At 39.6% G+C, this 23824-nt stretch overlaps 2 protein-coding genes across 4 annotated transcripts in view; both read right to left on the bottom strand.

Annotated features, from left to right (window-relative positions):
* LOC140284993 (uncharacterized) overlaps positions 1-23824 on the bottom strand; it is a 205100-nt gene that overhangs the window by 29774 nt on the left and 151502 nt on the right. The window lies entirely within an intron of this gene.
* Positions 19471-23824, bottom strand: part of sema5a (sema domain, seven thrombospondin repeats (type 1 and type 1-like), transmembrane domain (TM) and short cytoplasmic domain, (semaphorin) 5A) — a 128901-nt gene continuing 124547 nt past the window's right edge. For 2 of the 3 annotated variants that reach the window (XM_072378376.1, XM_072378375.1), the window contains one exon: positions 19471-20871. In XM_072378376.1, coding sequence (XP_072234477.1) covers positions 20752-20871 — 120 coding nt within the window. In that variant the 3' untranslated portion in view covers positions 19471-20751. Of the gene's footprint in view, positions 20872-22011; positions 22239-23824 lie in introns of all 3 variants that reach the window. The other variant, XR_011910196.1, reaches the window with a different exon arrangement.

Here is a 23824-nt window from a genome sequence, read left to right as displayed (position 1 = left end):
TACTAAATGTTGGCCAGAACTTACCCATGAACTGCAAATATGACATTTTAAAAATCTTCAGAAATAAATGCAAAAAAGGTTTATTTTCTATGGTCACGATGTCATATATAAGAACTACATCAGTGATTAAAAACAACAAACAAGACCTCAAACTGTGAAATATCAAATAACAAAAAAAGAAAAGTAATCCAGGATAGTTTCATTGACTTCTACAGGCTTCTTGCACCTGTTTGTGGGCTGTCATTTTCTACAGTTTTTCCACAGCTCCATGTTGCTGCAGCGGATTTCAGCAAACTCCAAAGGTTTCAGTCGGATTTAGGTCAAGACTCTGCTGAGTTTTAAACTGGCCATCTTTCCCGTTTCAACCATCCTTTTGTGCCGCTGGACGTGAGCCTCGAGTTGTCCTACTAAGATACCCACTGGGCCATGAGGTTAAGTGTGTGTTCCAGGTCAGCCTGAAGACCTGTAGATGTCCTCTCTCACTGAGTTTCTTCACAGCTCCAAGCGTTGGAGGCATCTCACGTCTGTTATGACAGGGAAATCTTTGACAGCTGCCTTGTAACTTTAGGATTTGTCATGTTTTTTGGTCCTAGCATTTCTAATGCTCTCTCACAGCTCTGCCGTCTGTACGTTCACTGTTTAAAAAAAAAAAAAAAGGAAACAATCCTTCACTTTTTATGCCGTTAAATTAGAACCCACTGGTTGATTTACTGTATGTGCTCACTGTTTTACGGAACAGCAAATGTTTCCCTCTGCATTATAGACATTTGCTTCTCCCTTGGCAGCTGTCCCCTTAATATCCAGTTTAGCTGACCAAGCCTGTTGAATGCATATGACTCTGTCCTCAGTTGCTGATGGTAACCAACTGCTAAGACACAGTTAAGACTGTGATTTTCTTATTTAAAACTAACGCTCACTCATCACTCAGCATTACTTAGAAACTGGGCGGGGCACAATAATTGGGACAGGCTTTTGTTATAGACCCCTATTACAAAAAGCAACACATATCAACTCTTTTCCATTAGCATTAGTTGATAGAAGTATAAAACTGATCTGGGAAGATGCGGCATAAACACAACTGTGGATCTATAAGAAGCCGTCTTTGCTCTTCTGTTATCAAAAGGTGCAAAGACGTTTTTTTTCTGCTTACCTTGATGCCTTTCGACTGGAAACCAGAACCAAAGTGGTGCCAAGTAGTAATCAATATCTCTACTCCTGGTCAGAAACATTTTTGTAACATTTCTGAAGTCAATTGTACCCTAGTTGTGGCTACTAGAATTGTCTGATGAAGTTCATCATTTAATCCTGTTACCAGAGAGACTTATTTCTCTCCCTTGATTAATCCCAGAAAAATGATAAAAATTTGAAAACACACATAGCACATTGAAAAGCAACAGAAAGTATATGTCATGCATCCCAAATTCAAGACATGTATCATGTTTTTTAGAACGTTTGGGCATAAGAGGTTATTATCCTCAAAATAATGCAATGCTAAATTAGGTGGAAAAGCAAACATGGATATTTGGTTTTACTGCCACTAAATTCCATAACACCACTAAATAGCATTTAACAACCAAGACATATCAAAATATTTTTAACAGGATAAACTGACTGATTCAAACTGAAATTACACTTTGTGTACATGCATTAAGCAGCAGTTGATATAAGTGCACTTGAATGACAATTGAATAAGTTGAAACCACTTGCACCTCTTTTCTCCACAGCAGGGGTGATATTAGTAATGTGTTACAGTGAGAGAACTGCCTGATGTTCAGCCATTGTAAAAGGGCTTTATGGCTGCCGTGCCGTTTGATATGGGCCCACTACCACCAGGGTTGCACCATAAATCTCGCTCATTCGGCTTCCTCTGCTCCTTAGCTCCTCTGTTCTCCTTTTGATTGAAACCATTGACCAGAAACATTAATAACGAGAAGAGTTTTAGTCATGGTCCATAAAGTTGTGCTTTGCAGTCGTTAAAAACACTGTGGGAGGGAATCATTTGTTGAGTTTTTGATGTGAGTTGTGTTAAAGGAAACTCACAGTCTGATGATGGCAGCGGCAAAGCACACAGTCTGGCTTTCCGAGTCTGTTGAGATGCTGAATGAATATTTGAAATTTGTTTTTTGAGAGACAAATTCATCACATTAGCTTTCATCATTCCTCGTGATTAAGTAGTGCTGGTTTCTGGCTGCATGGTTAAGGATTTTTCATTTTCAAGTTAGTATAGCCATCTTGCCTTTGCAGGCATTTGTTGTTTCATTTGAGTGTCTTAGTCTGTGAATCAGTGTATGTGCTTTTATTTGCTGTCTGATAAGTATGGATTTATGTTCTCGATGGAGAGTTTTACTCTGATTCAGAGCATATCCTCTCCAAGGAATGTTTAATTCCTTGACAAAACTCCATCAATTCTCTTTGTTTGTAGTATACAGTTTATGTATCAGTTTTTATGACAGTGTCCTTGAAGCTTATGTACTTGTGAGGGTGTGTGCATGCATGCGTGTTCCTTTTTTTCTGTCCCATCCGTCTTCTGTGCTCCGTAATGGGGGCCCAGAATGGCTTACGCTCGGCCTTCTGATCTGTTCTCATTTGGTTGGCATTTCGTTTCAGGCCAGACACTCTTCCTGTGACGCGTAAAGAAACCCAGACTACCTTCCTCCAGCTGCCATCCTTGGTGCTATTTCTCCGTTGTCCTTTCTCTCGCTCATTTTGTCTGACAAAAACAAACGCGCACTTAGAGACGCATTTTCTTCCCTCATCTGCATCTCAACTTTCACAACACTGTCCCTGGGTGAGGCAAAAATGAGGACAAATTGATATGAATCCCAAGGAGAAAAGAAAAAGTCGGGGGGGGGGGGGGGGGGGGGGGGTTAAAAGAAGGAAAAAATGGTGGTGTTGTCTGCCTGCATGGCAACCTTAAGCATAAATCCAGTGATATACTGCCAAGATTTTCACAGTGTAAGTGCGTCCATTTGTCATTATGATGCCCATAATGTTCACACTAGCACAGCTTGAAGGACAACCAGATGTATTATCTCCATCAGATGCTTTTGGTTATGTGTTTTGATTTAATATTTGCTTTCAGTATAGAATGCAGAAATCCTAGCAGTTTATTTGAGCTAAGTTACTCCTCCTTCAAACATTGTTGTCAGTTTGTCAGATATGAGGCAATGGTGGACTTAAAAAGGGTTACACAACACAAAAACAGGCAGTCTAGCTTAAAGGGGTGATCTGCCACAAGGCTGAGTAGTAATGCATACAGGCGGCTTGCTGCAATACCCTGGGCTTAAACTGAGGCCGGCAGCAAGTTGAGACAAACCTCATCTCGGTTGAAGGCAATTCCCCTTCGCAGCTTCTCTTTAGCCCTGAGCTGCTGGGCTGAAAACAATGGCAGTCCATCTAATCATGAGAAAAAGTAAGTGGGGAGGGTTAGCAAAAGTAACAAATGGAGGGAGGGAAGCTGAAAAAGAGCCCTTTTGTGCCCAGTTTGTGCATGAGTGAGTGGGGGACAGAGCTTTACAACGTTAATCCTATGAAGTCTGAGGCTGGTCTCAAAGGTGTCTCAAACTCAGATTCACCCTATGTACCACTTCAAAGGAAATAAAACTGATAAATGCAAGAATCCAATTTTATTCTCAGCCCACACTTAACCCTCTCCTCTGTTTTCACACTGAAAAAGAGACCCTCATTTTTGCATATGCAGGTGCCCCTATAGATTCTGCATATAAAGCTGTACTTATGCAGAGCCGCACTTTTACCCAGAGAAATTACTGTAACCTTTAAACTTAAAAGCAGATCAGCAAATGCACAAAGCGCATTCAAAAAGCACACAATTTTTCATATCTTCTGTTGAGCATTGGAAAAAAAAGGTCCGCTGTGTAGGTGTGAGCAATGTGGTGAGCTCTTAAGTCTACTCAGCACAACATGGCTCCTCTGAGCTGCTGGATTGCCCAACTGCTGAGCACTGCAAGTACAGTACATCTCAATTTGTTCTGGGAAGGATCAAATTCTACTGGCTTGCAAATCTTACCAAGCAGCAGGCCAAGCACACGATGAAAAACTGGAAAACTGTAGGAAATATGATAAAGCCGAGTTTGAACCACCAGAATCAAATCGAAGTCTGGATATCTGTATCAATAAACTATCTGTGGGGGGACAAGCCAAGCTTGATGTGAAGTAAAGCAATATGATTCAGCATAATTACAGGCTGCATATTATCTAAATTCCCATTTTGCATTCCCTTTGCTTTGCTGATGAACGTAAAAGACACACTAAACGTCATTGCATGGGCGAATAATACAAAGTCTTGTCTTCCAGGACAGTCCATGCAAGACTAAAGTCTTATGAATAATCACAACCTTTTGCTAGATGCTATTAATCATTCACTCAGAGCTGGCCTGACACAGAAAGAAGAAAGTCTTTAAAGGTCTGGAGAAGGTTGAAGAGCAGGGGTTGAAAAAGTACAGCTCTGTCCTAATTACCATCATCACTCACTCTTTTCCTTGATTTATCTGATCCTCTTCCGGAAATGAAAAACCTCATCACCAAGTCTAATAGCCAATATAACAGCAGAGGAAGAACTGTACAAAGTAAGGCCGTTTCTACTTAATATCAACGTCTATATCTTTCTGCAAGGTGATCTTAAATTAATAGCTAGATGTTAGCAAAAAAGAAAGGGCATTCTGACAAACCATCTTAAGGGGTTAACATCAAGCTGTCAGACCAGGGTCAGGTATGGTATTGAGCAGTCTTTATGGAATCAGAATGGCAAGATGACTAACAGAAAAACAGACATTTTAGCTGCAAAAGCAAGGATATCTGGTTAATTAGGCTATGCACAGCAGCAAATTAGTATTAGCTAAAGATGGAATTCTGCTTTTTTTTGTCATTTTTTTAAAATATGAAGACCAAGAAGTTACTATTAATGTTTTGAGTGACTTTACGACAAAAGTCCAACTTGATTTGGCAACATTTTACTGTAACAAGAAACATTTAGTTTGACAAAACGATCATTAAGAGCATTCGATATAAGGGTTATTGTCACAACCGGGGTGGTTGTGCGTGGCGTGGTGGGAGTTAGGACCACGATGCAGATTTTTTTAAAAGTAAAACTTGATTTATTTACACAAAATACAAAGCGGGGCTGAGCTGGATTACAATAAAACTTAACTTTGACTAAGAAAACAAACAAAACAAAACTTGGTTTGAACTATGAACATGACTATGAACACGCACCATTGAAGAGCAACCTGACAAACTTGAGAGAAAGTGAGGATGTGGCAAAGTGCAAAGGGAAATCTGGAAACTAAATACTGAAGGGAGGTGATTAGTGATGGAGTGCAGCTGAGGGGGAAAGCACAGGTGAAGTGAGTGAAGCTGATGACCAAGGGTGACTGAGGGGAAACATAGCAAAAACTAATGACTAAACACATAATTAAAAAAAACACATAATAAAACTAACACATGTGACACATAAAAGCTGCGATTAAACTAATGACTAAACAGAAACCTAAAAGATGAAAACAAAACTATAATCAAAAACACAAAACCCAAGACATGACAGTTATTTTATGATGAATGCCATTCTGATTAGCCTGCTTTCTTAGTTATTAGAAAGGGCAGTTTAAGAGAGACCTGTGAGTAGATATGCTTGCATTGCTCAGAACATAATAAATGATAGTAAAATCATATTGTATCCCTTCAGCTAAATATTTTAGGTGGCAGTGGAACGGATGATTGAGCGGATTGACCCTAAGCCCCTCCTCACGTTGAAACCTCCTTGGGCTCAAACAAATTAGCAGAAAGCATTCAGCAGTCAGCTGGAGACACAGCCATTTTTTTGGTGTACTAAATCAACAGTCGTCAGAAAATAATGAGATGCCTGCTGTTGTTTACGTCGCTGGATTCAAAGATGCTTTGTTTCAAAAATGACTGCAAATTCTGAGTGGCAAAATGTTCTCTATGACAGAATGAAAACAGCAAATGGTCAAGTATGAGTACTGAACGCAAAGTCGCACATGGAGGCTCACTGCCTCCCACATTACTTTGCAGATTATTTTCCAGTTTTACAAATTTGTGTGCGGTCCTCTCTCATACTTTCCGAGACACCTTGTTGTAGATCGATAGCTCATCACAAAGCCCATTAGCGGAGAGGACAAATCTAATGAGATGCTTGAATGAGGAGTTGGTGTAATCCAGAACAGCGGAGACGGATTTTAATTGTTTGCTGCAAAAAAAACGTGGAGAAGGATGAGTTGTTTAGATTTTTATTGAATACACAGTTATACTACTCCTAAACAGCTTGCACGACAAACATTTTCAGTTTCAAATGCCTTATTCCCATTGTGACTGAGAAGTTACTTCGACTCACATCTCTGTGAAATGAATGTTTAATTTTGTTGTATGAAGTCAGTAATCAGTCTTACAGTGTTTTTTAGGCATGTTTTACTTGTTCTTATAAGAGCCATTATAGCCAGAGTTGCACAAAACACAGTGACTGCTTTCCTGTAATGATTCCGAGGTAAAGCAGGTGCCCAGTCATCACGCATTTCTGATTCCACATGGTTTCCTAGTTAAAGGTAATAAATTTTTGAATGAGCAAGAATCACTTACGTTTCACTGTCTGCGTACAGTGCTTTCATTCATCATAAAGACAAACCGTGGCTTCGATGTAACACGTCGCATTGTGTCTTGTATTGTAAATTTTAGAAAAAGGCAGAAGAACAACAAACTTTGTAATACAGAAAAATGGAAGATGTTACAGCAACAGAGAAGGCAATCAGACAAACTCCACGTCTGGCGTTTCTCTTTCTTGTACTCAACTCTGTCTTTGTCTCTCCAACCCACCCTTTCTCTGCATCATCTCCTAGGGCTTCATTTGTCATCCTGCAGGTGATGAGTGCGGTGTTTTCCACCCTGACCTCTACTCTGTCCATAATGAGACATCAGCTATGCTGCCTCATGCTCACACAACCAAGACTGAGACCCGGGTCAAACGCTATTTGGAGATACACTTTCACTTTTCAACACATAGAAAAGTTGAATAGCGCCTTGTTGGACAGCTTATATGACTCTATGTGAATTATATTAATGTTGTGAATTGACCATCTAGTGAGTGGGACAGATTAAAAAAAACAAAACAAAACACAAAACTCATGCTGGGAGTAAATAAGTTCTAAATACAGCTTGAGGGAAGTTTGATACAGTCACACTAAGATCATCCTCTCTATTAAATAAAACCTTCAACCTTGAATACGTATAATCATTCTAACACCCACAGTTATATTTATAGTTGTATATATATCTATATATACATTTCAAGAGCCTTCGCAGGTAGATATCTTTGCCTACTAATGTCTGATGTGTCGTGACTTTTTAAGAAGAACAGTTTTGAATCCTTGGCAAACCTGCCACCATTAGTCATCATATTTTGAGTCAGGCACAGCAAAAAAAACCCACAGCAGGTAATGCAACCAGCGCTGTAATGCAAGAAAGATTTGATAGCTGCTTGTGTGAACGAGAAAAACATCTTTGTGTGTGTGTGAGTTAGGCCATTAGTTGTCACCATACTTTTAAACATTCAGTGACTTTATGATAAGGGCGACAGGGGCAAATTTTTCCCGGCCAATTTAGAGCCACTAATTAACCAAGCATGCATTTGGACAGTGGGAGGACTCCAAAGTACCCAGAGAGAACCCACACAGAAAGGCCCCAGCTGGGATTTGAACCAGAAATCCTCTTGCTGTGAGGTGACAGTGCTAACCACGACACTAACAGGCAGCCCGGGGTGTTTTGTACCAAATTAAAAGAAAAAAGAAAGTGTGAACTTGTGTTAACCAACAAACATGGGAATATTAAAAAAAAAAAAGTAATTAATAATTGAATACAGAAAAATGTAAATAAATTGTTAGTCAGTGATAGGTTCTTCATACTTAGCCCTTCAGGGCTCAATTCAAGTATTATCTGAAGCAAATATTGGGTAACACTTCACTATTCTGACGATACTTTCAATTAAAGTGTCACCAAATATTGTTCATTGTGTCTGAAACTATGCAATAAAAACATATTTAGGGAAAAAGACGAGTCATTTGTTACTTATCTGGTCCACATATTAAGTTAGGGTGAGTTAAGTATCCAAGTGGATTTCAGGATCTTTCCTATAATGATCAGAATTGTCACAGTTTATGTTTTGATTATTTCACAGCTGCACATCATCACCAATCACTTCCCCACAGCATTTAGTTTCCAGGTTCAGTCCCAGTCATGGCAGAATCCTCACTTACCCTCTCATGCCACAATTTGGCTTGTTAAGTCTGGTTTTGCCTCATAGTCTTGTTAATCATAGTCATGCATTTTGTTAATAGTCTTGTTTATTGCTGGGCCCGCCGCACCCTGAATAAACCCTTTTGATTTTTGAGAAGTACTGCATCTGGGTCCTACCTTCCACCTCCAATCCTGACAAGAATGCATCAATGACAAAAGGTTTTAAACCATTGACTTTACAGGTCATGGTTCTAACAATATGGTTTCTTTGAAATAAAGAGATGAATTTGTGGCTCAATTTGCACCAGGTCAGGGGTAAGTTGCACTATCTGGGGGTAAAATGATCAATCTAGACCACACCATGTTAAAATCGAAAGCCAATTTACCAGTTTTTGAATACTGATTGAATAATCAATGTTTGCTTTTACAGATAGTCAGGTTTATTATTTTCCAGAAGACTTAAACATTACAAAACCAACAAAATTAAATTAAAAATTGTTTGCATTTTTTAAACTTCTTTGAAGACCAGTGGTTTTACCCTAGAAAACACTGAAGACCAAACTAAATAAAGAGTTTATTGAATAAATCTAAATAAAAACTGAAGACTACTGCTCTAATCAACATTGCCATGATCTATGTGAAATGCAAAATGAGTCTTTTTTCACTTTTATGAATTTGAAAATTAACCTACGACTACAGAGTTTATTTGATCAAAATATAATACAAGAACACATGGTGATGCTTCACACCAAATCATAGTCAAGTCTATATTTTACAGTTTAGTTTACAGATAGTTTACCTTCTTATAAACACATTTATCAATCCATTTTAAGTTCAGCTGCTGGCTTAATTTACCCCTCAGCATATGGCTCACTTTGCCCTGGAGCAAAGTGAGATGAAAATCGCTCGCTCAACAATTTGGGCTTCTATTTAGCTAAATGATGTCCATGGCTTTATATGCTGGCAAATTCCCAACATGCATCAGGAGTGACTTTAGAACTAGCAAAATTGGCTATGATGTAGCAGCCATTATATCTGATATGCCTAAAACAACTTTTGAAAAAAAAATGGTGCCTTTTTGATTTCTTTCAGTTTTTCATGGTCTGGCACAAGGGATGGGTTATTTCAAAATGAAAGGTCCCATGACAACAAAAGCGCAAGGTTGCCAAGATTCAAGGAGTGGGTCACCTCATCCCACATTCCCATATAGTTTTAGGCGCTTGAGTATTTCTATTTTATGTTTATGCATTTAGCAGACGCTTTTATCCAAAGCGACTTACAGGTAGGCAGTCAGGGTAAGGGGGTCTTGCCTAAGGACCCCTACTGGAGGTAATACCTTTCATGCAGGGGATTTGAACCCATGTCTCCCACTGGCAATCATACCACTACGCTATCCAGCTTATTCTACTGTTTACTCCTCTACAAGCCAAAATGTAAAACAACAGAAGTCCTTTAAGCTGTACTATGTCCTGTTCCGAACAGCATTTAATCCAAGATAATATAGTTTTACAGTGGATAACTCTAAGTCAAATTTAGAGAGTCAATAAGCAGGTACTCAGATCAACACAAGGTAACACGAGGTAAAAAAACAAAAAAATGGACATTTTCAGTTATGGGACAGTGGATCTCTAGATCTCAACCCATTTCAGTTGGTAAAGAAATTGTTTAAGATGTCCAAGGAAGACCCACAACCAAACACGCCAGCTGCAGTAAACACCTGGCAATGGATCACAAAAGAGGAAACCAATTCTTTTGTGGTATCCATGGGTTCCAGACTCGAGGCATTTATTGCTGCATTGGTTATGTAAATTTGTTCAATTACCGCTGAACCCTCCAAAATCTGGACTGTGTATAGAAATGATTGCAATCAGGGTCAGAATGGAAACAAAATTCAGCTCTGGCAATTTTCATCTGGACAGGTCCCATTTCCCCCAAACTGGAGCACTCCTAAGTAAAGCAATTTAAAACATAAGAAAGCTAATACTAAATTATATTGGACAGTTCACCTATTCCCTAAAAACCCAGACAACGCTGTTCATTGAGAGACAGTGCGCACTATGTAGAGGTTCACCCCCTGTATCTCACACAGAATCTTTTAATCTCTACCAATATTAAATATTGATAATGATATTGAATGCTTTGCAGTGGTGTGGTGGTTAGCACAGTCACCTCACAGCAACAAGATTCCAGCTTCCTCTCACAATCCAAGAACATGTATGTTAGATTCATTGGTGATTCTACACTGGTTGCTTGTGTCTGTGTGACCCTGCAATAGATTGGCGACCTGTCCAGGATGTATCTGCCTCTCACCCAGTGGTAGCTGGGATGGTGATTTTCTAATCGCTGTCTGCCTTGATTTATCTATTTTCTCCTGATCTCTGTCATTATCATGGATAATGAGACACCTACCGATCATACAGTATAGATACACTATATGAGGAGATAGAATCCTCTGTTCAGATGGGCTGTTCCAACAACAACTGGGCTGCACAGTTGTGGTTAGCACCGTCACCTCACAGCAAGAGGGTTCCTGGTTCAAATCCCAGCTGGGACCTCTCTGAGTGGAGTTTGCATGTTTTCTGCATGTATGCATGGTTCTCTCCAGGTAATTGGTAACTCTAGGAGTGGTTGGTTGTTTATCCCTGTGATGTACTGGTGACCTGTCCAGGGTGTACCCCACCTCTCAGTGACAGCTGGGATAGGCTCATGACCCGAGTTGGATTGGGCAAGGATAGAAAATGGATTGATGGATGCTTTCAACAGACTCAAGCTGTTTCAATCAATGTGCTAACTGGCTGTTGGCAGAAATGTCTTATAGTCATGAAGACATGAATGGTATCTAGTGAAATATGATAAAATTGGTATAATTTTCTGTTCATGAAGAAAAAAATATTAAAATTTAAGCGACTATTTAATTTTATCACCAACATTCAACTTCTGGCATCCAGTAGTTCAACTACGGATAGCCTATCATGCTTTTACTGATCTTTCCACAGGTATATTCCTTAGTTTCCATCAGAGTGATTATAAAGTGAGTGATCTGCCTGATCTGCACTATTAACATTGAGTTCTTCCTCAATGATACTCCAGAATGAGAGGCTCTGCTTCATCCTGTACAACATTTTCAGATGTCACAATCCATCAACTGTCGCCATTTAGGGGGAGCTTTAAAATGCTGAGAGACATGGATCACGACCTGGGGACTATAGTGGAGGAGTGGATGGTGGAGCTGAAGAGCCTGAGTGAGAGACTGAGATTCAAGCAGAGGAAAAAAAAGCATTGCTTCTGACAGCTGAGCTTAGGTATATGTCAAAGGAAATGAAAGAGCAGAAAGCAAAGCTGATAGTGATGTCTGGTGCCTGAACCAGCAAAAGCAAAGTTATCAGAGTAGTTTCGCAGGAAGTTAGCAAAAAAAAATCTATTTCGTAATTTGTTTTCCTTTGTCGCATGCTACATGCTGTACAGTAATTGAGTTGTAACAGATAGTAATGGGTGAGTTTTTCAGGTAAGAGGCAGAAGTAGTAAATACGATTCTTTTCTGTCAGAATCAGAAGCAAGAATGTGTTCCACTACTATGATGGATGCAGTAAGATGTTAATGGTTTAACTGTGCTGCTGACATTGACACATAGGGATGTTTATATTCGCTGGTGCTTGACCTCAGGTGCACTGTAAAAGGTTCACAAAGTTTTTCAACCATTAATCATTTCTGATATTTCAGCATACTGTAAATATGACCAATATGTTTCAGACAACTCATTTGTAGACGTGTGTAAGGGCACAAGGAAAAGGTTGATGCTTTCCCAGCTGGAACAGATTCTAAAAAGAGTTTGGACTCAGTCAGACAGCTTTTGTTCAATATACAAATGGAGGAATAACAACATTCAACATAGAAATAATGCATAGTTGCAAAAGACCAAGAGAGCAATGAATCAGGGATGACATGTAAGTTAATGCCTCATTCAGAAATACTTCAAATCGAGGATTCACTGGAAGACAAACCTTTTGCAGTGAATCAGTAATTCAGTCATAATGAATACGCCATAATAATTCATGATTATTCATCCCCACTTTCTTTATGCAAGGTTCTTGATTCATCCTGATATCACGCACAAGACAGCACTTAAGAACAGCACTTAGCATTACTTATTACTCCAAGAAAATTAATTCCAGTTAATCCACGAATGCAAAAGACTGTGTAGTAGTCTTGTTATATTGATAATATGTGAACAAACACCATCTGGAATAAACATGCAAAAAGAAAAAAAAAGACACATCTCACAAACGCTCTGCCACAGATATTTTGAGCAGATGATACTGTAGGACTGCAGGACCTGAAAAGTGATTATTCTTCTTTGGATGGCCATGACTTTGTATTTGCAGAAATAATATCCACAGTGACTCACAAGAACGTGGTTGGCACTGCAGAGAAATACAATGAATTTGTTTGTAAAAGCTCAGTTTCCACTCAGACTTTTTTTTTGCTCAAATTTTCATAGGAAGGTATCCATATTTAATGACTGCCAATGCTGTTTATTTTCTAGATATCGATTCAAATATTTCATTTCAGGATAAATTTGGCTTCAGGATATGCTATTAATCTTTCCACTTGATTTGTTACGATAGTAATTACAATAGATTTCACTTTGTTGGATTAGTTGAGCTAACCTTTTGAATGCCTGGCTGAAGCTCATGATTTCCCTGTCTTTTATCAACAGACCTTTTGAACAGCGAATGGCAGCTTGGGAGAAAGACCTGGACAATTAGAGAGCAAAAACCACCACCCAATGAGGGTCAAGTACCACTGAGAATCAAGTGCAACATCAAAAGATAGTTATAGAAGATCTGGGAGAATTAAAATAGGTACGATCACAACAATGATTCCATAAAGCCCTCCATGTTTCTGAATGATGAAATAGATATAGAGGAGTAGCTGTATTGCTAATTGTTATGATTTTTTTCTTTTATTCTATGACTCTATAGAAGCTTTGCATCATTTACAATTAGAATAGAATTCTAAAAAAAATGTTGCCGCTCAGTTCATCCACTGTGACACAAGTCCATCATTGCCTTTAGCCCCCCTGCCTAAAATCCCACTTTCTTCTGATGGCTGGCTTTGTGGAAACCTGCTGAGGGACAGCTCCCAGTACACATTAAACATAACTTCCTCCTCATGCCAATGTGGATTCCATAAAAGCAAATTGCAAAGCTGCTACTGGAAATAAAATTATTCATCTTCATTTCTTCATATTAGGTGAAATATTTTGGGTAGGATTGGATCATTACAGAATATTGTTAGAAAATTGAGTTGCACATTCTGGGTCATATAATTGAATGAGACTATCCTCCCTGTTATAACCTATTGGGATGTTTGTTCACCCAGGCCAATATTACCAACAATGACATGCATGTTTTTGGACAGTGGGAGGAAGCCGGAGTACCTGGAGAAAACCCACGCATACATGGGGAGAACATGCAAACGCCACACAGAAAGGTCCCAGCAGGGATTTGAACCAGGACCCTGCTTGCTGTGAAGAGACAGTGCTAACCACCACATCACTATGCAGCTAATAAAAATGAATTGTAAAAAAAAACCTGAAAGAAAATAACACTGATGTTTACTATAACGTCAACCACAAGGGCGTGGGAGACAGATTTAGTGTAATGAATAATAAAAAGGGGTTCACATTCTTAACTAGTGCTACTATTTACTGGTCTACAGGATCATACATTTAATTTTGAGTGGTTAGGTGCGTCCAAACTGTTGACTGTTTATCAGTACTGTAGATTTAATTGATAGAGATTTGCCTTGCTTTTATATGTACATGCTCATAACAGCAAACTAGATTAGATGCTTTGGCCTCCAGAATGACAGCTTATGGAAAGGAAACTGAGGAGAGGAAGATCGAGATGGAGAATCAGACTTGAACATCACCATGACTGAACTACAACTCAAACACAATGACACAGAGCATCTGTAGAAGAAGAATGAAAGCAACACTGATGAATTACACCAGCGCTCTAAGGTTATATATGGATCCCTATATTGTCAAGCAACACTCAATAAAATATTCGTAGATCTGTGTGCCATATTTAACATACTGGACATTGGTATATGAATCATTTTGAATAAGATAACAATAAAGGGGTCATATCACCTGGAATAGAATTAATTGAAACAGAAAAGATAATGACAGATATTTTCTCCAAAGGCAAGATGGCTTTATTCAGTGTGGTGAGAAAATTCAACATAGAAACTCCACTGTAGTACAACAAACTTACATCCGTATTACTTATAATCCAGCATTAGACTAGCTCACAAATGGATATAAGCACACTTACGGCTCACAAGGCCGGACATGCAAATCCCTTTTTAATTACCCCCATACTGAGTCAAGTTCATAACACCAGTTAGAGGAGGCTACTATTACAGATTTGTGACCTTTGATTACTGACATGGGAATATTTTTGGTATTACCCTTTTCTGCAGTGATGGAAAAATCATGTCCAACTTTAAACAGTAATGAAGTTAATTCAATATCTGTCTAATGCCTTAACTATTCAATCAAATGAGCGAGACTTAGTTTACGATCAACATCTCTTTCTGAAGAGCCAAATAAACAAAACACTTCAGATGATCCTTACTGTTCTGTGTAATGGTTGATGAACACTGCGTTGCTTGTTTATACTGATAGTAGTAACTATAAAGATAAAATGGTGACAATAAGCCTTTAATGAGGTTTCATTTTGATGTAAATTTCTTGTGATTGAGTTTTAACTGAATTCTTTGAATGATAGGTCCTTTTAAGGCCATGTGTTCTCTTTATTATCTAAATACAAACTGCTTTTGGAGCGTTTAGCCTTAAATTACTTTTCATCTCAAGATTTAAAAACATTATTTATGGGCACAAATGATAAGTGAGACATAGAGGGTGCAAAACATACAGATTTTGAATTCTTTTAGTATTCTCTTTGCTAAGATCCTCATGTGGAATGAATGAATGTGGTAGAATATTAAAAGTAATATTAGTTGTCTTTGCAAAACAGATTCTAAAGTTAGAATGACTATGAAAGACTTTCATGAAAATGACATAGTCTGCATAGCAGCATATGTTATTACATAATCTGTATACATTGTTTGACACTGTGGACACTAATGCACCTCCATACCATCACAGGTGATGAACAGCTGATGAACTGTGTGTTGATAAAATGCCAGACGGTCTCTTCCTTGTTACCCCGATGGATGCAAGAAATCTAAAAAGACTTTCACATTTTGATTGGTCATACCACAGAACAGTTTTCCCTTTCTTCTTTCAACTCGTCTTAAATAGACATATGCCTAGAGTAGCAAAGTAGAAGCATTTCTGGATGTTTTTTTTCTTTTCATGGTAGTTTCAATTTGCATTTGTAGATGCAGTGCTTCCAGTACCTCACTGTTCATTCACAACAGAGTTCAGGGATTCAAAATAATGGAAAAAAAATCGGGGGGGGGGTTGTTTTTAAGGCAGTACAGCCTGAGGGGATATAAGATCATGGCCATGGGCTTCATCCTTGTGTACATAACGTTTTGTTAATCCTTTAAATCTTTAAATGAACTCATGTATTGTAGATGATCAAATTCCAGTGTGCAAGCAAAACATGACAACAAGTTGCACAGAACATGCATTTATGTAGCATTTAAACAATAGAACAAAAAAATCTAAAGTTCCACGTTACAAATGGAACATAATATAACATAGTTCTTCACTTGATTGGCCTTTTGTGTGACAAAAGTAAAAATAACTGATTGCAGCAAATAGAGTAGTTTTGTAAACGTTCATTCTTGTTGCTGAAAGCGATGGGCTTCAGAATATGTTATCTTCAAGAGGTTTGATTTTAAACTAAATGGCCATGTTATTAAAAGGTCTGGCTACATCTCTTCATTGAATCCCAGTGACAGTGGACATTTTAGCGACACCTCTGCACTGTTCGTAAGACCGGCCCAACACAGTGGCAGTCATCAATAGCCCTTGTGAGTGAATCTAGCGCTGACAGAGCCCCTCTGTTCTGAAAGGTCTCCCACTGCGCAGATACCAAGGAAGCGGAACAGCGCCAGAGCAGCTGGGCATGCTGAGGAGAATCAGGACTTGTAGTGAAGCTGGCAGGGGAAGACGAAGGAGACATAGTGGGTAATTGGAGCGCAGCGATATCCGCAATCTTGGCTCATTACCTAAATAACAGCTTTGATTGAGGTGAATAGGACCATAATGGGTTGTGGTGGAGCTGATAAGCTTTGGAAGGCTTGGCCAGTGTTGCGAGGCTTTTGGCATCCGTGAGGACTCTTGGCTTCCTGGAGCTGAGACCTGGATCTGCAGGACGGGCACCTGGGATTCCAGATGTCCTGGCGTAGAATCTATGGTGGCATCTCTCAACTGGCATTAGAGCCTAGGATGACATTCATCCCTCAGTCTGGCATGACGGAACTGGAGCGTCGCGTCAGCTTCCTATGAGCCTGGCTGGGAGGGCGCTGCTGGAAGTTGTGCTTCCTTCTGTCTGGAATAGAGAAAAAAAACAAACAGAGTGCGGGATATGGATGGCACTGCTGTGCTTTCTAGATGCTAAGAAACAACAACTGATAGAATTAGTAGGATTTGAGTATTGGTGGCAAAAACACAATGTTTCTTGCAGATGCCACTGAGATACAAAACAGATATCTTTTTAACATGGCACCCAGCACACTACAGATAATACAGCTGCTGTTTGATTTTAGTACATAGTAATGCTTATCTGAAATGAAGTTGCATTAGGGAATATTTGCCTCAAAACTACAAGCACAGAGAGACAAAGAAATATACTTAAGGGGATAATCTAATACACTTCGGGGTAGTTAAAGTACATTATGTCTGAGTTGGTCTATTTAGAGCCTCAAAGTAACAACAAATAAAATTACCTTGATCTCAAGTGTAGAGAAATACACTGTAGGTGTAATACATGGTAGAATTTAACGTGTAACCCCTTCACGCCCACCTCAAGCATTCTGCTTCATGACAGGCATCTGTAATCACTGTTATTTTCCGACTGGAACAAACACAACACTTCATGGCAGCTCATAAATTGTTCAGTGCTCTTCAGTCTTGCCCGAGGCTGTTCAGTCAACATCTACTTCCATCACTTCCCAGAGCTTATACAAACACAACACATCAGGATACATTCATCCCAGTGTCTTCTCACCAAAAGTATTTTGCAGCATCGACTGAATGAGGTCTTGTCCAGGACTTCAGAGCAACTTCACAGTGTTCACTGGCCACTTCCGCATCCAGTTGTTGTTGTCAGCTGGCAAAATTTTAAGGCCTGTGAATGTTTAGCCCTCTTGAGACTGCAGTGCTAACAGGGGGATTGATCTGTGGCAGGAGACACTGCAAGATCAACCTGAAGGACAGTTACCCATCTGAATGAGAAAGAGATCAGGTCTCAAGAGATAAAAGAGGTGTTTAGCGAGATGTTCACGCTCTGTTACCTACAAGACAGAAACGATCTTACTCACTCACCTTGTTTGCCACTCAGAGGCCTTTGTGTACTAGATGCTAATTAAGAGAGTTTCTGTGTGCTTTGGGCATAGACAGGCTTGACTCAATTTTGGGAAAACAGTCCCACTTGAAATACAGTTTCCTAAAAAAATTAAATGAAATCTTAAGAGTGCATTATTTTTCAGAAGTTGCTTACAGTATTAGCAGGTTTTTTTTCCCAAATGAGTTTAATGTGTTCTCTTTTGTTTGGTATGTTAGTGATGACTAATTAGCATTAGTACAAGTCCAGCTCAGAGTGATGGAGACGTCATTCGTTTTCAGGTGTTTTTTTGATGATTAACCAAAGCTTTGAACTTTCTCATTTGAACTAATTAACTGAAATAGTAAAATAGGATCATCTGAAGTAAAATAAACAAAGCGAAACAGAAATAATCAGCTTTACAGTCAGGGAGAAACCAAAGTAATTAGCATTTAGTTCTCTGTCAGCCCCAAAGGCCAACATGCTCATTCTCATAAAGCCTACTACATGCATAAATTAGAGATTATAGATGACACTCATGACTTCTTGATGCACATGCAAGCACTCACACAGCCAGACACAAGCTCTGCTCTTGTAACCTTTAGCTGTGAATTTTAGCAATCCTGAAATGCCACTTTGGGAAAGTCATTCATCGTCTTTGAGCCTGCTGTCAAAGTGGAATGTCACAAGTGTCTGACTGACTATGAGCTACGTAGCCCACGTTGCTGGCAAATTTTTTAAAAGATGAAAGCGCCGAGGAATGCTGCAGCGCTACTCTGATGGCTGTGGATCCATGGTTGCATGTGTGCTGGAAATAGATGTATCTGCTTCCAGTTTGTCAGTCAAAGTTTGGTGAGGTCAGTGTGGAACGATCGTTTACTTTACACAGCATGCTCACAGTCTGAAAAGCTCCTCTGAGGACAACCAATGAGACAGATATACAGGCATTTGCAGCAAACACCACTTACCAACTCCAAACACACATTTACAGTACATGTACGGCCCACACACAGCTGCACCTACTGTCCTTTAGCCCCTTAACCACCTGTGTGCCTGTTTACGCACTGCTTCATTCTCAGATAGTGAGAATGAAGTCGAAAGGAAGAGATTAATTCTCCGAAGTCAGGCTGACCAAACAACAGGGTGATTAATAACTCCCCTCCATTACCCTCTGCACACAGATGGGATGTCAGGTTGAAGGTTGATGGAGCACGGCACTGCATGTGGTATCACACCCCATCATACAGATTACAGTTTGGACTTTCAACAGCTCCCCCATCACCTTTACCACACTGCCTGGTGCGATTAGTATCCTTCAGGTATCTTTCCACCTCTCTCAATGCCATTTGTCACCACAAGGTCCTGCTGAAGATTTCTTTAAAAAAAACAGGTGGAGAGAGTCTTTAACTCTGGTTTAGGATGATTAATGAACTGCTGGCGTGTGCTTATTGTGCTGTGGTGTTTTGCTTGAAGTCTCCAAAGTCGTCAGAGCCAACCATACAACAGGTGCCTCAACTTGACAGTGAATGCTTTCTATCCCTGTCTATTTTCACTTTAGCAAACTCATTCTTTAGCCCATTCATTGGAGCCGTGGCAAGAACACAACATTTGTAGGATCAAAGTAATTCAAAGCTCTGCAAAAGAGTGCAGACCACCGAATCGGTAAAACTCACAGTGGAAAGTCTTGTATGAAGCAGTTTTAATTTATACACAGTAACACAAGCAAACATGTAAAAAGAGTTAGTTGCAACCGAACCAATGAGAAACTTAACAGTTGAACAGAAATGTCTGATGAAGAAATTTCATTTTACGGTACACGGGTAGCACTCAAGTTGGGGTTCAGGAAAACAGCATATGCTGCATTCCCTCTGTACAGTTAATGCCATTAACATTCTGCTCTCACAAATGCATATTTAACTCAGAAGCCAAAGGAATAGTCAACACTATCAAAATTCAAAAACAGTATTTTTTTTCTTTTTTACAAAAAATATATAAAAAGTACTATGACGAAGACTTAAACCAATGCAGGCTGCTAAGAATACTCCCAGTTACTTGCCAGAAAGCACACATAAACCTTTTTTTTTCTTCTCAAAAGAAAATGTTCTTTAAACACTTGAGACATTGAATAAATGTATTTAGAAAAAATCCTACAGACATATGCTTCAACCTAAACTTCCTGTACAAAACACATTTGCACCTTTTAAAAGCAAAAGTAATGTTTGAAAACAATTTCACATCGACAGCTCATTCTATTCTAGCTGCTAGAGAAACATGAAGCTAAAGGAAACAAAAAAACATGGACAACCTTGACCACAGATTTCAAACATCTACATCCTGATTCCAGGACAAGGGGTGGATATTGATCCAGCTGGAGATTGCTGCTGCAGCAGTAAATGATAAAAGCCACCAAGCATCACCGCTGCCTTTGTTTTTAGGATTTCCAAAGCCAGTCTAGCACCCAAGACCATCCAACAATGTCACTGGAACCCCAGAATGTGATCCATCATGCAAAATTAGACAAAACACCAGAGGAAACACGTCAGATGAAGTCATGCAAAGCGATTTGTGGTTATTTCCCAGCATTACAAATACAGGTTTATTTTAGAGGCATCACAGGAAAGTTGAAAGGGATCACATTTCCTACAGAATCTTAAAGTTCTTCTTTTTCCCTTTTTGTCCACATTAGGAGATCAATTTGTCCATTTCTCAGTGAAGGTCAAGGCAAGATATGCCTCCAGCTACTGAGCTTTCCAAGTGTACCCAAGGCACCTGAGAGAAAGTGGGCATTTCCCTCTGTTGGCAACGCTGTGTGTCTGTGTTTTCATTACATACCAGCTGCCATAAAGTCTCAGAGCGAGACAATCCCACGCATGGTGTCACGAATCTCAATACAAAGCACAAAGAAAAGAGTATAGTCAAAATGGACAATAGGGTCAGGGTCTCCGCTGTGTCATGGAGGCTGGGGTCAATAGTCATCATAGGTGTTGAGGTCGGTGAAGTATGCATTGGTATAGGTTTTCCCGGCAAGCTGTGGGTTGAAGTACTTATTTCTTTCCTCCAGAAGCAGATTGTTTTTGTTGAAGGCCTGCAAATAAGAAAAGAAATAGATGGAGAGAAGAAAGAAGAGTCAATATGGACTCGTTTCCACCACTTGACAGAAAAATAAAAGCAAAAAAAAAAAAAAAAAAAGGCGCAACACAAATCAATGGGAGGCTGCTCAGTGAATGAAACATACATTTCACAGAGCAAGGTCAAAGCATTGGCAAACAGGCTGGAGAAATGATAAGCCACCACAGGGCTAAATTATTTTGATGTGCATCCGAATGTCCACCTCTGTCATCTCTAATACCCAGCATCAGCAGTTTTTATGGCCCTTGAATTGTTGGTCCTCCAGGACAATAAAAGCTATAAAAATCGATCAAACGAGAGTGACTTTTCTGTTAAACAATAAGGAAGAGCCATGGGGTCATCTTCTCTGTCCCTGCATGACGTGGTAAACATGGAACGAGCTTCAGATGTGCTGCTCAATACAACATCAGCAATTTGGCAAACAGATGCGTTCGTATCCAGTCTGTTGTGGTTGAGAGTCTGATGGGAGTCCCTCGGGGCAGTGCAGTTGAACACTTGATGATGTTGCATTTGCAGCTGATGGATGATTCCGACAGACACTGATAAGAAACAAGAGTGCTGAGGAAAAAACTCATATATTTTGCTGCGCTCCCTATTATGTGATTTGCACACAAAGGGAATGTAATCAGCTCTCCTGCAGTCCTGCAGACAGTTATGTATTTCTGCAGGTGGCCCCATGGCTGCTTTTAAACAGCTGTGCAGCGATGCTTGTTAGCATCATCTACTTTGTCTTCTTTCCTTAAATGTTTTTAATTGGCTTAAGAATGATTGAGTTTGGGTTTTGTGTGCCTTTGATGAAATTTGCAATAACTTTAAAGTGCCGTTGGAGATAGAGAGGTAACAGAGGAATTTAAGAAACAAACATCACAATGAGTTCTCTTTCTCATCTAATCAAATCAAACGTCAATTAAAACACAACAAAACAAGAGGGACGAACATGAAAAAAAACATGCAAATGCAAGCAGTTGTTGGGAGAGAACAAAAAGGGAGGGATATACTGCCTTCTCACAAGCCGGCAGGGAGAAGGGAGGCAGCTGCGATGGAAAGATGAAAGTGTCTGAGCAGTGAAAGAGAAACTAGAGTTCATTACTACAACCTGCCACACACAGGAAGTGCCACAGGAAGTGGAAGGGCAGGGCACGTTGGGGATAAGGAAGTAGTAGTGGTTGGGATCAAAGAGTTGTTGGGGGTCAAGAGGTGGGATGTTGTAGAGGTCAGTGGTTAGTAGAAAATCTCCAGTCCACGCATAGACACCCCCATGTTAGCAGAGAGAGGCTGGTGCATGGCAGGGTCGTCCAGAGGCAAGAGTACCGACACATCTGGCTGCAGGGAGGAAAGTAATGGGCAAGAGTCATCCTCAAGGAATTTCTAAGGCCACATTCTGTCTGATAAGCAGCCTGTAAATAAGATAAACTGTAAATAAAACTACAGTAAAATGGTGTCTCAGCTCTGTGATGATAAACTAGACTGCTGGAAACATTCCAAGAATCCAGCATAAAAGATGTCAGTGACACAATGCGCAGAATAGTAATGACTAATGCAGCATCAATATCCGAGTTTGAACCAAACACTCTGAAATATGGCATCAGGTGTACATCATTTCCTCCCGTGAACACTAAAAAAAAAGGCAAATTATGGTTTTGCACACTTAATAGCTGAAAATTCACTGTAGCATAAGGTTGTTTAGGCTCTGTGATTGAGAGTTGAAGGCAGAACGTGCTCTTGGAAAATTTGTCATTTGTCATGCAGCTCTGTTTGTATTTTTGCATGCACTGTCTATAGTCATATCTGCCTCCATCTGTAACTGCACTAACTGAATTAGGCCCAATACTCCTGACTAATTGCATGATAGATGAAACCTCCTCACACCTGCAGAAAAAAAAATCCCATTCAGGGAAGTCTGCTCCAAGCAAAAGTAACAGTTTGCAATTTGACAGCTTTACAAAGCACTTTCAACACTATGTAGGGAGAAGAAATGCCATCCAAATTTATCAGAAATACAGTAAAATCAGCATAACTGTAATTCCATGGCCAGTATGATTATCAGTTGTGTACTATTATATACTATACTAGGATGGATGTAGTCAGTGAGATATAACTCATTGTTTTGTGGGCTTCTGTTTGGAGGCAGAAATGTTTCTTTTCCTTACAGGGAACATATTTATACAGAAGGGAGGCACTGGAAAGTGATAGAATACAAATGAAAATCTTAGGTACCACATATCTATTTCATAATGGAGATGGACCACCAGATAAAGCTTTTGCAAAAGTTCATTAAGACAGATCTGATCCCTAAGGTCTGCTCTTAATCCCTGGCATTCTAGCTTTTACTCTTTTACTGTTCGTCGCTTCCATTTTGCTGTACTGTCAAACTGACATCACTGTTCTGGTCCGGTGGTCGTCTTGTCTGTTACTCTTCGATCTTGTCAGTATGTTCCCTGTCTTTTTAAAACTGGCTTCTTTTCTGTCATTCTCCCTCCAGACTAACTCTCATGCAACCCACCTGCTCCCTGTCTCCACCCCCCTCTGATGCCCAATAAGGAGCCTCAAAAGAAGTCTTCCACCCTCTAACTTGTTCTTCCCTTACTAAAGTCTGGACTCTGAGGGGTCCTGTTCTATCTCGTTCGTCAATCATGTCATAAAGATTCAACTGACTCTGACCGTAATCTAATTCTTCGTACATCAACAAATTTTGTTCCATCCTTTCAATTGATCTCTCCTTATTGAGCTCACTGACGAGAAGACGTTAGTTCAGCTCTATACATCATAATGGCTTGTGAAAAAATATTGACTCCTTCTTGCATGAGAGAAGCAGGTCCTTTTTGAATGGGAGTCTGCTGCTATGTTTTGGAGCCAACCCCTTGTGGTTGTAAATTTTATTGCACTTTATTGCACTTTAGCAGTGGCTT

This window comes from Leuresthes tenuis, unplaced genomic scaffold (assembly GCF_036924035.1).
Source record: "Leuresthes tenuis unplaced genomic scaffold, fLeuTen1.0.hap1 SCAF_24, whole genome shotgun sequence".
In the NCBI taxonomy this organism is placed as follows: Eukaryota; Metazoa; Chordata; class Actinopteri; order Atheriniformes; family Atherinopsidae; genus Leuresthes; species Leuresthes tenuis.
The sequence above is the reverse complement of the archived record's forward strand: the minus strand, read 5'-3'. Positions and strand labels throughout refer to the sequence as shown.